The sequence below is a fragment of the Saprolegnia diclina genome (assembly GCF_000281045.1).
Source record: "Saprolegnia diclina VS20 unplaced genomic scaffold supercont1.52, whole genome shotgun sequence".
Lineage (NCBI taxonomy): Eukaryota > Oomycota > Saprolegniomycetes > Saprolegniales > Saprolegniaceae > Saprolegnia > Saprolegnia diclina.
The window spans coordinates 90,527-104,469 of record NW_008246119.1 but is presented as its reverse complement, the minus strand read 5'-3'; the positions used below and the strand labels follow the sequence as shown (position 1 = coordinate 104,469).

Genomic DNA, 13,943 nt, shown 5'->3' with positions numbered 1-13,943 from the left:
TGTTAGATACAAAAAATGCAGTCGTTGGCGCGGGACTTCGTCGACGACGCGCCGCGGCTGCTGGGCAAAGCACACACGTCCGTGAGTCAGCTGCGTGGCCTCCGACTCTTTCGGTCGTCGCACTCGAGCCACTCGCGCAGTGCGTATGCTATTCAAGTTCAGATCGGCGAGAAGGCGCCCGAGTACCTTCAAGTGGCGCCGTACCTCACGATCACCAACGTCAAGGTGCTTCTCTACAAGGAGCATGGAATTTTGTACGAAGAGCAGACGTACGACCCGTAGAAATTAGCATTCACCGAGAGTTGACCTGGTAGTAGTCTCTTTTTCAACTCGCAGCTACTTGAAGACCACGAAGATCTGGCCCATCTCGGCATCGTCGAGGGCAGCTTGCTGTACGTGGTGCTCAAGAAGCGGTACCGGAGCCTCGGGTCGGCCACCTCGACCGTCAAGTCGGTCGTGATTTCAGCGACCAACAACGAAGGGTTTGAGCTTATTGACATCATCGCGCCGCTTCCGCCTCTTCGTGTGGTGGTGTATCGCATCATGTTTGCCATGGTGTACCTTCGCCGTCTCGACCAGTATGTATTCACCGATACTCGTATTGCATTCAACCATTGATGCACGATGACGTATTAGACTCCAAGCCGAGCACACGCGTCATGTCATCTGGACACCGCCACCGCGACTTCTTCCTGTCCGACCCGAAGACGTGCTGCATGGTGCGAGCCTCAAGAAAGATGACGCTATCACACTTGGCGCGCTGCGTGGCGTCATGCAGATCGAGCACGACATGCGCAGCCCGAGTGCGACGCGGACGCTGAAAAAATGGCTTGGTGCGATCGCACTAGTCCGGTCGGCAAGACGCTGATGTTTTCTTAGCCGGCGTCAAGTACTTTTACGACTGCAGCCTCCCCGATGCATCGTACAACGACATTGCGCGGCACATTGTGTACGCGCGCTATGCGCCGGGCGACTTTGTGTTTCGAGAGGGCGATGCGGGCGAAGCGTTCTACATCGTGCTGAGCGGCACGGTGGGCATTGCGGCCTCCGGCGAAGGCCTCTTTGCCACCATGCGACGCGGCATGAGCTTTGGCGAAATCGGGCTCCTCCGAGGCTCGACGGGCTATCGGTGCGTCTATTGATCAGCATTTGCGATATAAATGTTGTCCTAGGTCGGGTTCGGCCCTCGTCACGTATGAGTGTAGTTGCACCGAGCTGGCGCTCGTATCCCGCGTACGTGTACCCGTGTGTATCTACGAGAGTCATCGTGTGGAGTAGGATGTCTTCTTGCGCAGCATTTTGTCGTACAAGCAAGCCATGCTCGCAGAGAACGAGCGCAATTTGACGTCGTTTCCGGCACTCGCCCACGCACCAAAAGGCACGACAACTCATTTGGCGTATTTGGCCACAGTGACGCAGCTCGATGTCCACGATACCCTCTATCGAAAAGGTATGGTCAAGATATGACGGTGCGTGTGTCTTGACGAGGTCGTGTAGGCGACTATGTATCGCATTTGTATCTGCTGGTGAAAGGCGAAGTCAAGCTCACAGCGACGAGTTCGGTGAGTGCAACGGCCCCTACCGGCCAGGCAATCGAAGCACCGGTGATACCTAGTGTTCTCAAGCCATTGATGAGCCTAACAGCGGGAATGCGTAGGTGAAAGTGCTTGTGCTTCGTCGTGCACCGTCCATTTTGGGCCATGTAACCGACTTTGCACCGTTGAGAGATGTCACACTGACAGCATGAAACGGCTGGTAGGAGATCTGCTCGGCCTCCAACGACTTGTGCTCGTCGACCACGATCGAAACCCTCTCGTCATGCAAGCTGCTCGCAATCAATAAGAACGCACTACTTCGCTTCGTCCTGTGCAACACTGCTATCCTCGCGTCGATTCACGCCGACGCAACGCATTTGTTGTGACAATCATTCACTGATGACGTGGCATGACACGTATCTTGTGTAGACAGGACGAGATTACGCGCCGCCTCGAGACGGCACGTGCGTACACCAAAGTGCAAGTCGAGCAGCCGCCACACCCGAGCATCGAAATGGAGGCTCTCGATACCTTCTTTGACTCGGCGCTCTCCACTGTGCGGACGCCTCCGTTGCCCAACGAAGCCGCCACTTCGTCGTCGCCGGCAGCCGTCGCATCCCCACGAAAGGTGGCACTACGAAGCATCAAGGACCGTGCGACGGGATCATTTACGACGGCGTTTGCCAAGATTTGTCGGGACCATTGGCACGAAACGCTTCCGCACGGTGACTTGCTCACGTACGAAGAGCAAATGCACTACACGTCTCGGCCCACCGCGAGCTTGAGTGCCGACGAGAAAAAAGTGAAGCTCGAATGCCTTGTGCGAGGGCTCTCGCGCATCCCACCCGTGGACGTCAAGCTCGTGTCCGTCGTTCCCAACGCAGGCAACGACCAGTATACGTTTGAAGATGTCTCGGATGACGAAAACAATTGAGATATCTGCACGACGAGCATTGGCCTCGCGTTCATTGCGGCATGTATCAACTTGATAGCAGTGTATTTCGATGGTAGTACATTGCACCTTTTACCGTTGCAAAGCTAAGACGTCGTCATGTGCACACAGTTGCCGTGCATGTCATCGAGCAATTGTAGTAGAGTACGCGACCCAGCGCGCCGCTTTGGCACGTATTCCAAGAATCATACGGACCTATGCACATTGCCATCACAATGCCGACTGTCGCAAATGTGATGTACCATCGCAGACGACCGACGTCGGGATAGGGTCGTAGCCTAGCTCAAAACATACAATATTTACGATTGGGTGCCCCAAGTGCCAAACCGGTAGCGCAGCTTAGAGTGGACGCGATGTTGGTCAATGGACAGCCACAGGGACCGCCACAGGTGACGACTTGCGTCGTTGTGGCAAGCACACACGGACGCGTACGTACTTGCCAGTGGAAGCGCCAGCCGGGCACCTCGACGACACGGTTGGGCGTCACAATGTGAAAACCCACATAGACATCGACGGGGGCGCTATAGTACGGTGCCGATGTCACCTGCAACAACCCATGTGAGTCATTCCTTGATTCGGAGTCAAGACACCTGCAGCTGCAGCATATCACCAGGGCGCAGCGGCACCGCGAGCCCCGTCACAGCCGGGAGCGCGGTGTTTTGAATCGTACTCGTGCCAGAAGTTGTAGGACAGCAACCCGAACACCCGCTGTGCTGCTGGCCGTACAGCGCGCCCCCTCGTCCTTGTGACGGAGCGCAAATCGGTGCACCAATGAGCTTTGCGACCACAGGAATGTCGAACCGCCCAATGTCGACGACGACCGCGTACGTGGTGCTCAAACTGTTGGCCAGCACCGTGGCGGGACTCACTGGCGCGGGCAGCGGTCGCAAGAGGTATCCCGGCTTGGTGGCATCTATACGTGTATGGTGTTGCATGATAGAAATGGATCGAATAGACACCTCCGTTGCTGTTGGTAAAGCTGTAGCTGACGCCGCTCGGGGGGATATTGTAGACCAAGTTGCCGCGAACGATTGTTTGATTGGTCGAGAGCATCCAAATCGCTGCTGATTGGGTCGTCACCAGGCCAAAGTCGTGGATTTGGTTGAACGAGATATTGGAGAGCATCGTGTGGAAGATCTCGAAGCGGTACAGGTTGGGAAAGGCTGTGACGCCACGCGGAAGGACCGCGACGGCTGTCGCACCAAGCTGTTTGAAGTGGTTGTGGACCACATGAATCTCTTGGTTGCGTCCCGATAGCATGACGGCGTTGCCACGCAACTAGATGAAGCCATCGCATTTTGGCTAGATAATGGAAGCTGTGTAGTACATTGGTAAAGGTGGATCGACGGATCACAATGTCCCTCGCACTCTCAATGTACACGGCGGCCACGCTACGCCAAACTGCTGCGTGAGGCACGTTGAATGAAGGGAAGTCACGCACCGTGTTTGGGTCCACGGATGACCGGGTAGCGCTTCGTCTAGAGCATTTTTGCAATATATCTCACCCAGAGGATCGACGTACACAGCTCCATTTCGGTCCGTGCCGTGCCCATAAACGTGAGTCCGTCAAACGTCAAGTGGGACGTCCAACCCGCTTGGGCCCGGGGCGCCGCCGTCTCTGTCTCATTAGCGGTAATAATTGTGTAGTATCCAGGTGCACTGTAGCCGAGGTCGATGCCCGGCGTCCCCTGGATCTGCAGTAGCTGCTTCACAGTCGGAAACGAAATGCTGGCCGACGCCAAGCTGACGCCAGTTGGTGGAATCAGATATAGCGTCGACGTTGCCGCGTCGTAAAACTAGTCGAACGCGTTGTTTAGCACCCGATACATCTTTTGCGCACGGACCCATTCGCCGGGGGCGTCCAGCTACGCGCATGAGATGTCATCATGACAGATCCAAAATTTCGAGAAGAAGCCCACCTCGGCGAAAATGTTCTCGGCGCGAAAGCGGGCAGTCGTCGCATTCCACGGAACACCATTTCGAAAGACTTGGGGTGACACTTGACCTACAAAGAATGCTCTCTTTAGCACGATTGGGATAGAATAAGGCAAGTACCGCCACCCGCGCCCAGACCAATCACGTTGCTCGCAAGACTGGCGGCACTGTACCATACATTGGCCCCGCTGCCGAGCTGCACTTCGATAAACATGGATGCCACATTTGTCCAATACGCCAACTTGGACGAGAACGAGGTCGGGTCGAAAGCAAAGCTGCGCGCAGATCCGTTAAATGTCGGCGCATATTGCGATGTACAGCTTCCATTCTAAAATAGTATACACAAAACACGTGTTTTCTCGGTGCGGGGACTTACGGGTTGCAGCACGGCGTTTGGAAACCCAGCGCGGGGGAGGCGTGTGTCGCCATTGAGGTACACATCCGAGATCGATTGCACATTGCGCCCGGCCAAGTTGAGCGAGTAGATTGGGCGCGCTGGCGCCATCCACGCGGGCGCCACAAATGGCGTCCACGCGCCGTTCGTGATGGTCTGCATGCCCGACAAAATCGGCTATGCATCGGGATGGGTCGCCATACGACATGACAATATGGATGCAACGCACTTGTTCGCATGTGGTGCACATTTGCACACAGAGCCCGACGCACTCGTCCTCGCTGCGCAAATCCTAGCGCGCGGTGAGCAACAGCGTGTCACTATGACATACCCGGCCAAAGAGGAGGTAAAACTGATCGTACACGGCGGTCGAGTAAATCCGCTTGTCAACGTTGCGCTGACACGCGGTCATGCAGTCCGAGACGCACGGCGCTTCGACTGTGTAGCACGTGTGCCCGACACCAACGAGGTCAAAGCACACGGGCGGTAGCACGAGCGGCGGCAGCGTCGTGCTGCTGAGTGCACGAATGCCCAGCTGCGCGAGCGGATCGGCGGGCCCTGTCCACGCCGAAGGACGGTTGACGCCGTTCCAGAGATACCTACTCTGTGTCAGATGCTAGCAAGCACGTCGTCTGGGGTACCGCAGCTGCGCTGTCGCATTCATGATGTACGGGTACGGCAGCACTGTCAAATCGGACGGCGCCGATGGGTTGCAGTAGGCCTTGTACGAGACGCGGGCTGATGCGGACGCGCCGCTGTCTTGAGGCCCAAACGACAGAGTCGAGGACACGGTATGACTACGCGGCACGATAATAGAATCAGCAAAGATCATCATGTTCGTACGTGCCGGCCCGCAAGACGACGTCGATCGGGCTGTAGACGCCGGATACCTGCTGGGCTTGCAGAAGACTGCGAACGACGGCTTGCGCTTTCGCAATCGTTTGAAGCGGCCGAGCGAGGCTGCCGTCGTTCGTGACGTCGTTGCCGACGTTCGGGTCCACGTACAGGGACGTGGTCGCAGCCGCGCCGGTCACGAGGAAGAGCAGCCGCGTGATGCACATGATCCCGTGAACAGGCATAATTTTAGCTTTTACGTTTCGTTCAACCATCGACTTTGGCCTCGGTCGTTCATGGCCGGTGACCTCCGGTGCTACTGGCAAGACGACGGCGCTGCGTGCGCCAAAGCCGACTGGCCCGCGTGCGGCTTCAACTGGCTCGTCAACGGCCCCGTCGGTCTCATTTGGGGGCTCTGGTTCTTTCTGGGGCTGTACATGCTCCAGCGCGATGGCTCGATCCGAAATCTGTGCCGTTTCGACACCTCGCGCATCCACGACCCACTCGCACAAGGTAGTAGCTCATTGCTTGCGCGTCTCTTCGACACTATGAGCAGGCATTGCAATCGCGCTGGCACAGCGCAGGTATGGCTCGAACCAGACACCGCGGCTCCTGCGCTACGTCAAACTCTGCGCCATGTGGGCCGAGTGGCCGGCGTTCACGACGACACCGCTTTCGTTCGCCTACAACGTGGCCGGCACGCAAGGCTACAGCCAAGAAATCTTTGTCGCCTACTCTACGCTGATTGAAGTTTGCACTGTCCAAACGATCTGCGGTTGCTAACCTTTGGTCTAGTCGGTGACGTTTGCGCTCTCGCTTTTCTGCGGCGTCCTCGTGCTAAGCGTGCGAGTGGGCATGAAGCCATCGGCGCAGCGTAAGGAGATAGCCATGGCAGTCCAATCTTAGGAGTATGTATAGGTGACACACTTTTGCGGCGCTACGTCTACCCGATCACGTTTGACGCGCTCTACATTCCGCTCGTGACGACATATGTGCGTCTCGGCACGTGCCCCGAGGGGTATAATCACATCCCGCTCCCCGGCGGGGCAACCTGCGCGTGTCTGAACCGCTACGGTCTCTACTGGGTACGATGCCTACACTCGTCGAGTGCCATCGCTCACACATTCGACTAGGCTGTGGGTCTTCTCGGATTTGTCATCTTGTATGCGAGTTCGCTGTACTACAAGATGTTTATCGAGCCGCTCGGAACCACGATGGACTTTCGGTTTGAAACTAGCTTTCAGATCATCATGGTCATGGCCCGCACACGTACACGTTCCTCGTCGCTTCTGGATGGCTTATCATCGGAGTGAGCATAGTCAGTCCCATATACTCGGTGCTCGTCATCGGGCTGCAGCTCAAGGGAGAGAAAACGGCCGCCATTCCCGTCGCGCTCGGCTTCCTCGTCTGTGTGTCCTTCCTCCTCCACTACACGTACCGGATGCAGCCGGTACTAAGTCTTTGCGATGCGACGTGGATGTAGGCATCTATTGTCGCGTAGTGCATTGGGAGTGGCCGCCTCCCCAACAACATCCGCGTGCTCTCGTTCTCGAGCTCGCTCTACACAACACTGTGTGTGTTGGTGTACCTTCTCACACCGCTCACGCTCAACGGGCTCTATGCCGCGCTGCTGTCACTGCCGCTCGTTTGGCTTTTGGCGTGGCATGTCAACGACAAGCGCGCGCGGCGCTTCTACATCCCGGACCTCTCAATTTTGGATCTACTCCAGGAGCGGTCGCCGCAAGCCAAGATGGTCGGGACCATTGCCGCCTTGTACATGGACGCGGCCAAGGTCCGACACGTGGACCACGAAGCCATCGTGTTTCATTTGCACAGTATTGCCAAACACTCGATGCTCGGCGTGCCCCTGTGTCGCATCTATGCGATTCGGACACTTTGGTTTTGCTACATTCGGGTTTGTTTTCCAATGATTTTTTTCATTTTTCATGATATTCTAGAACTTTCGAAATGCAAAATGTGCGATCGGTGAGCCCAACGACGCGCTTGTGATTCCGTGCACGCTCTTTTACAAGGACCGCGAGAATCCGGACCGGCCAAAGAGAGCACCCAAGACAGCGCTCACCACAGCGCTGCAGCGTGTCAAGCTCACCCGCATCGAGTCCGTCGTTGGTACGCTGCCACGCCATAGGGTCCACTCCATTTTTGATACTAGATGTGCTCGACGTCGATGTGCTATCGACCCGGCATCACTTGACGAAGGCGGGCACACGCGCCGCGGATATCTTTAAATCCAAGCTGCGCCGCCCGATAACACGCCATGCCAAGGTGGCCAACGCGACAATCGACCCCAACCTTGTGTGCGCGCGAAAGCGGTCGCTGGCCAAGCAAACGTACTTTATGATTCTCCTCCGAAGCAAGCACTGGATCTGCAAAAACGAAGCGCCGGAAGCCGCAATGGTGCACCATGAACTGCTGCACCACATGGCTCTTGAAGTGCTCTCGCAAAGCTGTGCGATGGACGACCGGGTTGCTATGCACGAAATCGGCGTCTTTTTGCTCCAGTGGTACAGAACAAAGTACCTTCGGCTCAACAAAACCGTATACCTCCACATTCTCTCGACGCTCTGCGCGACGTCGAACCGCAAACTCGCGCTCGACGTGACATACACGGTGTACAAGCTCTGCGCCGAGGGCTTCTTCTTACCCGAGCTCTGGCTCCAACACACGTCGTTTCTCAACAACTTTGTGCTTAGCCTCGGGCACAACAGCCAACAAACCGTCTCTCAGTGCGCGACGGTCCTCGTCTCGATCCTCGAATGTGCCGAAGCCGACCCAAAGACGAATTTATTCGTGCTCTTGACACCCGAGTCGATCGGCAAGATCCATACGGCTTTCCACACGTGGTGCGAGTCGTACGAGCTCAGCGTTGCGCTCGAGCGCTGCTGCTTGAGCCTCCACCGGATCGAAGCCGACCAGCGGCGCAAGCTGTGGCACCACCGGCAGTCGATCGATTTTTCGTCGCACTCGAGAGCAGTCCACGAGTCCTTTCTCAAGCGCGACAAGGAAGGAGCGCACTTTGATCGGGCCCTGTGGCTCAACATGTCGATGGTCGCGCCGCGCGAACACAGCACCGCCAGCTCGCTGACACGCCAGACGCCCCGGAAGGCGTCGCGCAAGGCCGCCATCGTCTATGTCAACGACGCGGGCCCGCGCCCGAGCGTCGTGGCGCATTTTCCAGGTCCACGCACGTCGACGCTCGGGGGCACGCCGGAAGGAGCGACGGCAGTCGTTACGCCGATGAACGATGATGACGCACTGCGCAAGGTGAGCTACGTGCCTACGAATCGCGTGACGAGCAAGGTCTCGACGATGGAGCGCATTCGTCGGCTCTCGATCGACTTGCTCCGGCCATCGTTGCCGCGCGCTCCTACGACCAAATCGGACGAATATGTCTTTGTGACGACGGCGATTTTGTCGGAAATCACGCGCCGGCAACAGCTCCGCAGCCACTTTGAGTCCGAGCTGCAAAAAACGTACTACCTCTTTGAAGAGATGCTCATGGAACCGCTCGTCAACGGCGTCGAGTGGCTCAAAGACACGCCAAAAGTCGTGTCGCGACGGCGCTCGTCATCGGGTCGCAAGGCGACCAACCACGGTGTTCTTGGCGCGTTCACCGCGCTCATGAAGATTTACTCGACGGCCGAAGAGTGTGCGCTGCACGACTACATCTACACGACGCTCGACAAGGACCTCGTGTCGTTTTTTGAAAAGCACGTCAAGCCGTTCGTCGAGTGCTGCGAAGCCGAGGCCAAGTCAGGCTTCTGGACGCGCTGGTGCCGCCGCAAAGAATAGCCTTGAGGTAGATCAACAAGTACCCATACACGTCACATATTGGATTCGCTTTGTGTGTCGTCGTTGGGTGAGCACCATAACAAATTCATGAATCCTGCTACAGTATTGGCACACTGAGGAATGACGATGACAGGGTTAGCGCAATACCATCGTCGAACGGCTCTCTGTACCGCACACAACGCAGAAGACCAACGAAAGGACAAGTGTCGTACACATTGTTTGCACTCTGCTGTCACTTGTGCAAAGTAGGAGTGAGTTGCTGCTTACTAGCTGATCGCTGCGTTGCGAGTGCATGCTCCTCCTCGAAGGCTCGAGAGTGCGGCTGACATCCAAAGCGCTGACGCTTGGCTCAACAAAGCCCGCCATTCGGCCCAGCAGCTGTGGCAGTGGACCCCTCGTGAAGCTCAGAACACAACGATGCCACGATGCTATAGTGCCCCTACTGCTTTGTCGACCAAGGCAGTCTTCGTCCCTGCTGTGCAGACGTTCGTATGATATTGAAACGTCGCCGACAGGTGATTACACGGTACTACACACTGTCATCCTAGTAAATATAGCTCGCACAGTCGTTTTGTCATTCCCAGTCGCGAGCATGGGCGACTGCTTCTCCGATGTGGGCTGCCGCAAGCGTGGCTGGCCAGCGTGCGGCTACAAGTGGCTCGTGCTCGCCCCCGTCGGTCTTCTTTGGCTCGTTTGGCTCTGCGTTGGTATCGCAATGCTCCAGCGCCAAGGGGGTCTCACAAAACTCTTTCCATTCGACCCGAAAAGGATACATGATCCCCTCGCCCAAGGTTTGCCGACATGGTGTCAGAATATTAGCCAACCGAATCGTATAGGCGTCGCGGTTGCCCTCTCGCAGCGACGCTCGGACTCGGACAAGCGCCCGCGACTTCTCCGGTACCTCAAGGTGTGCGCCATGTTGGCCGAGTGGCCATCGTTCACATGCACCCCCCTTCTCGTCGCAATAAAAGCCACCAACGAGACCAACAACCTCGCCCACATGCTTAGCATGCTCACCACGACGAGCGAGGTCTCTTCACGTCAGGAGAGCATGTGTTCATCTTTGATGTAGGCGATCAATGTGCTTCTTGCTGCTTTCTGCGGCATTTGCATTCTCCTCCTCCGGCAATGCGCTACCAAAAGTAGTCGCTTGGTCGCCACATTGTCAGATGATTGTATTTGATGCTAGACGAGGCGCTGCTCATGCGATTCGCCTACCCCGTTACATTTGACGTGCTCTACATTCCATTTGTCGCAACCTTCTTGCGCCTTGCGTCCTGCCCGGATGGGTACGATCACATTGTGCTGCCCGGCACATCGTCGTGCGAGTGTGTGGACCGTTTTGGCATTTACGGGGTACTCACTACGATTGGAGGGTGCTGCAGCAGAATGATCGCGGTAGGTCTGTGGCCTCGTCGGGTTTCTACTTCTTTACGGAAGCGCGTTGCATTACAAAACGCACATTGAGCCGTTGGCGACGACCATGGACTTTCGTTTTCAAACTAGCTTCCAAGTCATTATGGTCATGGCCCGCACCCGTTCGTGTTTACCTCTCATTGTGTATCGAGTCCAACTGTACTGCTTTTGATAGACAACCCGGTGGTGTCAATGCTAGTCAACGCCATCGACCTCGCACGCGTCACTGGTGCGGCGATTGGGATCACGATATGCCTCGGCCTCTGTGCGTCCTTCTTGCTCGTGTACACGTACCAGACGCAGCCCGTACGTTCTCCTCTGTACATGCGACCGACGATGATCTTTTTGCGATAGTGCATTGGTAGCGGCCGTGTCCCCAACAACATTCGCGCCGTCTCGTTCTCCAGCTCCATTTACACGTCCCTTTGCGTGCTCGTCCTCGTCTCGACGAGCGGTGGCATGCAGCTGCTGTACTACGCGCTGACGCCGCTGCCAGTGGTTTGGGTCCTCGCGTGGACACTCAATGACCGTCGCGCGCGAGCGTTCAACATCCCCAACCTTTCGATTCTCGAGCTCCTCGAACACCCGTCGTCACAGGCCCACGTCGTTGGCGCCATCGCTGCCTTCCACGTCGATGTCACCAAAGTCAATGTGCGCGAGTTTGCCTCGATCTACCGGCGCCTCGAAGCACTGGCCAAAGCCACAAAGCGCGATCCGCTCGGCCGCATCTATGCGATTCGAACTCTCTGGTTTTGCCACGTCGAGGTACGTTTTCATCTGGTAGGCTTTGTGTCGACCCTATCCCTATGCTCGTAGAACTACCGGTTTAGCGATGTCGTCATTGGCGAGCGCGACGCGGCCGCCATTTTGCCGGAAAATTGGTGGCGAAAAGACCAAGCCAACCCGGAGCGCACACTTATTGCGCGCAAGAGCCAATTTTTATCCGAACATCGCATCAACTTGTGCGCTGTGGACGACTCATTACGTCTCTTCTATCGTATCCTCTCCGACACTATGTACTATCGCATTTGTACGTAGAGGTACTCGCGATTGACGTGCGCAGAGGAAGTAAACGCATGCCCGTGCGCCTCTCTGTCTCGTCCAAGGGCCAAAGCTTCATGATGGCGTTGCCACTTGGCGACGGGTCGAGCGGGCACATTGTGCGCGGCACACAGCCCTATCACGTCATCCGCGTGCAAGACAAGCACTGGATCTCCAAGACAGAGCGTCCGGACGAAGCCGCGGACGCGCTCGAAGGTCTCTACCAACGCAGCCTCGAGGTCTTGGCGCAAGCCCGCGCGATGGAGCACCACGTTGCCATGTACGAAGCGGCGCAATTTCTCTTGCAGTGGTACAAGTCGCAGTACCTTCAGCTCAACAAGACTGTGTACGTCGAGATCCTCACGACACTCTGCGCAACCCACGATCCCAAGCTCGTGATGGACGTAACGCACAGCCTGCACGGTGCATGCACTGAAGGCGTTGTGCCCACCGACCTCTGGCTGCGCCACGCGTCCTATCTCAACTTTTTTATGCACGCGCTCGGCCACCCGAGTCGATCGACCGTCTTCAAGTGCGCCGAGGTGCTCTCTATGGTGCTGGAAGCAGTCCTGGGCAACGCCGGTGGAGACGTGAACCTCTACCTTCTGTTGCAACCGGCGTCCATGGCCAAGCTCTCGCAAGCGTTTTGGAGTTGGCACAACGCGTATGAGATCAGCGATATGCTCGAGCGCATTTATCTCCTCTTGCAAGACCTCGAAGAGCGTCAAAAGCACCGAAAACAATCGACCAACGTCCGCAAGGAAGCGAGCGACTTGAACGCACCGTGGCTCTCCAAGCTGCGGCACAGCGTCGTCCACATGCTCGTGCCAAGTGTGCGCCAATCGTTTGGCTCGCGCATGGCAGGGACGCTGAGCTTTGCCAAGTTGCCGTCTTTGAGCAACCACGTCCAAATTGGTCCGTCGCCGGCCACCTCGATCGCCGATCGATCCGAATCGCATGTTGGTTCGCCCGCAGACGACCGATTCACCACCAACCCCGACGCCCCGCTTCGCCGCTCATTCTCTTCCACGCCCACCAACACCCATGCGCAGCCAGTTCGGGGATACAGTGCACGCGGCCCCCGCCGCGCAAGCCAATTGCAGTCGATACCAACGAGCATTGTCTCGGGCCGAGAGCCTCGCGAGAGCGGCACAGGCGAGCATATGCGCATTCCCGAGCCTGCGCCGAGCGAGCCGCCTGTCGAGATCGCGCCGCTTGTGAATCGCCGCAAGCAACGCCGCGACCGCTCGTCTCTCGTGCCGCAGGACGTGGCAACCGAGATTGATCGTCGACGGACACTCCGTAAAGAGGTCGACGGCCTCGTGCGGCAGGCGTACATGGTGCACCACAGTGCGAGCCCCCGACGCAGCTTTGTTGCTGCTCCCTTGGACAAAAATGCGCCGCGCCGCGGCCACCGCAACAGCGAGCTGGTTAACGTGACGGCGAGTCTTGTGAGCTTGTACAAGACGGCCGACCAATGTGCGATGGAGGACTTCATTGCGAATGCGCTCGAACCGCACCTCCGCTCGTTTTTTGAAGACCAGATCAAGCCATGCCTCACGACCGTCGCGCAAGCGTCGGCACCCTCGTCGTCCCGTCGCGCCTCGTGGCTCTTCGCATCCTAGACTCTTGTCCAAGTTACTGAGAGACGCTGATACTGCCGCGTCCGGTGTCCAGTATCGAGTGAGCGACGTAGCGAATCCTATCCCTTTTACCCAACGACACTTGATGGTCAAAGCAGCGTCTCCCGTTTCATCTGCGAGCTTGGTGGCTGACAATCGGGCCGCCAAGTTGAGCGATCCAGCGTTCCCGAGGCTCCCAAGCTAAGCTTTATATGTTTTTACCAGAAATAGTATAAAAAACTGCGCACAGCGCGCGAGAAGAGAAAAGGGTAAAGGAGGCCCTCGTTGGATGCTGAACCATTTTACGCTTTCGGCAGTTGCCCCGGCAAAGGCCATCGAGTCTACTGGCGCCGCCACACACACACACTACTTGCGAACCCATCTGGACATCCAAAAATAGG

The 13,943-nt window shown here is 57.0% G+C and overlaps 4 protein-coding genes across 4 annotated transcripts; 3 read left to right on the top strand and 1 right to left on the bottom strand.

The window, feature by feature from the left end:
- Positions 1-15: 15 nt before the first annotated feature.
- On the top strand, positions 16-2,570 carry SDRG_12725 (hypothetical protein; the record flags this gene model as incomplete). Its single annotated transcript, XM_008618807.1, has 10 exons — positions 16-269; positions 318-578; positions 637-833; positions 880-1,129; positions 1,173-1,233; positions 1,279-1,450; positions 1,498-1,604; positions 1,658-1,702; positions 1,760-1,914; positions 1,965-2,570. The coding sequence occupies 10 exons, from the start codon at positions 16-18 to the stop codon at positions 2,467-2,469; spliced, it is 2,007 nt and encodes a 668-aa protein (XP_008617029.1). The 3' UTR covers positions 2,470-2,570.
- A 277-nt stretch (positions 2,571-2,847) lies between these two features.
- SDRG_12724 (hypothetical protein) lies at positions 2,848-5,877 on the bottom strand (the record flags this gene model as incomplete). Its single annotated transcript, XM_008618806.1, has 15 exons — positions 2,848-2,883; positions 2,924-3,031; positions 3,078-3,400; positions 3,447-3,765; positions 3,815-3,878; positions 3,929-3,965; positions 4,010-4,283; positions 4,332-4,352; positions 4,407-4,492; positions 4,543-4,750; positions 4,799-4,993; positions 5,046-5,108; positions 5,148-5,415; positions 5,458-5,613; positions 5,660-5,877. The coding sequence occupies 15 exons, from the start codon at positions 5,875-5,877 to the stop codon at positions 2,848-2,850; spliced, it is 2,376 nt and encodes a 791-aa protein (XP_008617028.1).
- A 69-nt stretch (positions 5,878-5,946) lies between these two features.
- SDRG_12723 (hypothetical protein) lies at positions 5,947-9,506 on the top strand (the record flags this gene model as incomplete). The annotated part of the gene is made up of 9 exons (XM_008618805.1): positions 5,947-6,163; positions 6,207-6,400; positions 6,446-6,524; positions 6,569-6,735; positions 6,784-6,919; positions 6,970-7,100; positions 7,152-7,565; positions 7,609-7,780; positions 7,824-9,506. The coding sequence occupies 9 exons, from the start codon at positions 5,947-5,949 to the stop codon at positions 9,461-9,463; spliced, it is 3,150 nt and encodes a 1,049-aa protein (XP_008617027.1). The 3' UTR covers positions 9,464-9,506.
- A 525-nt stretch (positions 9,507-10,031) lies between these two features.
- On the top strand, positions 10,032-13,786 carry SDRG_12722 (hypothetical protein). Its single transcript, XM_008618804.1, has 9 exons — positions 10,032-10,254; positions 10,300-10,493; positions 10,536-10,605; positions 10,653-10,819; positions 10,866-11,001; positions 11,055-11,185; positions 11,234-11,644; positions 11,696-11,864; positions 11,918-13,786. Exons 1-9 carry the CDS (start codon positions 10,056-10,058, stop codon positions 13,543-13,545), a joined length of 3,105 nt encoding a protein of 1,034 aa, XP_008617026.1. The 5' UTR covers positions 10,032-10,055; the 3' UTR covers positions 13,546-13,786.
- Positions 13,787-13,943: the final 157 nt, after the last annotated feature.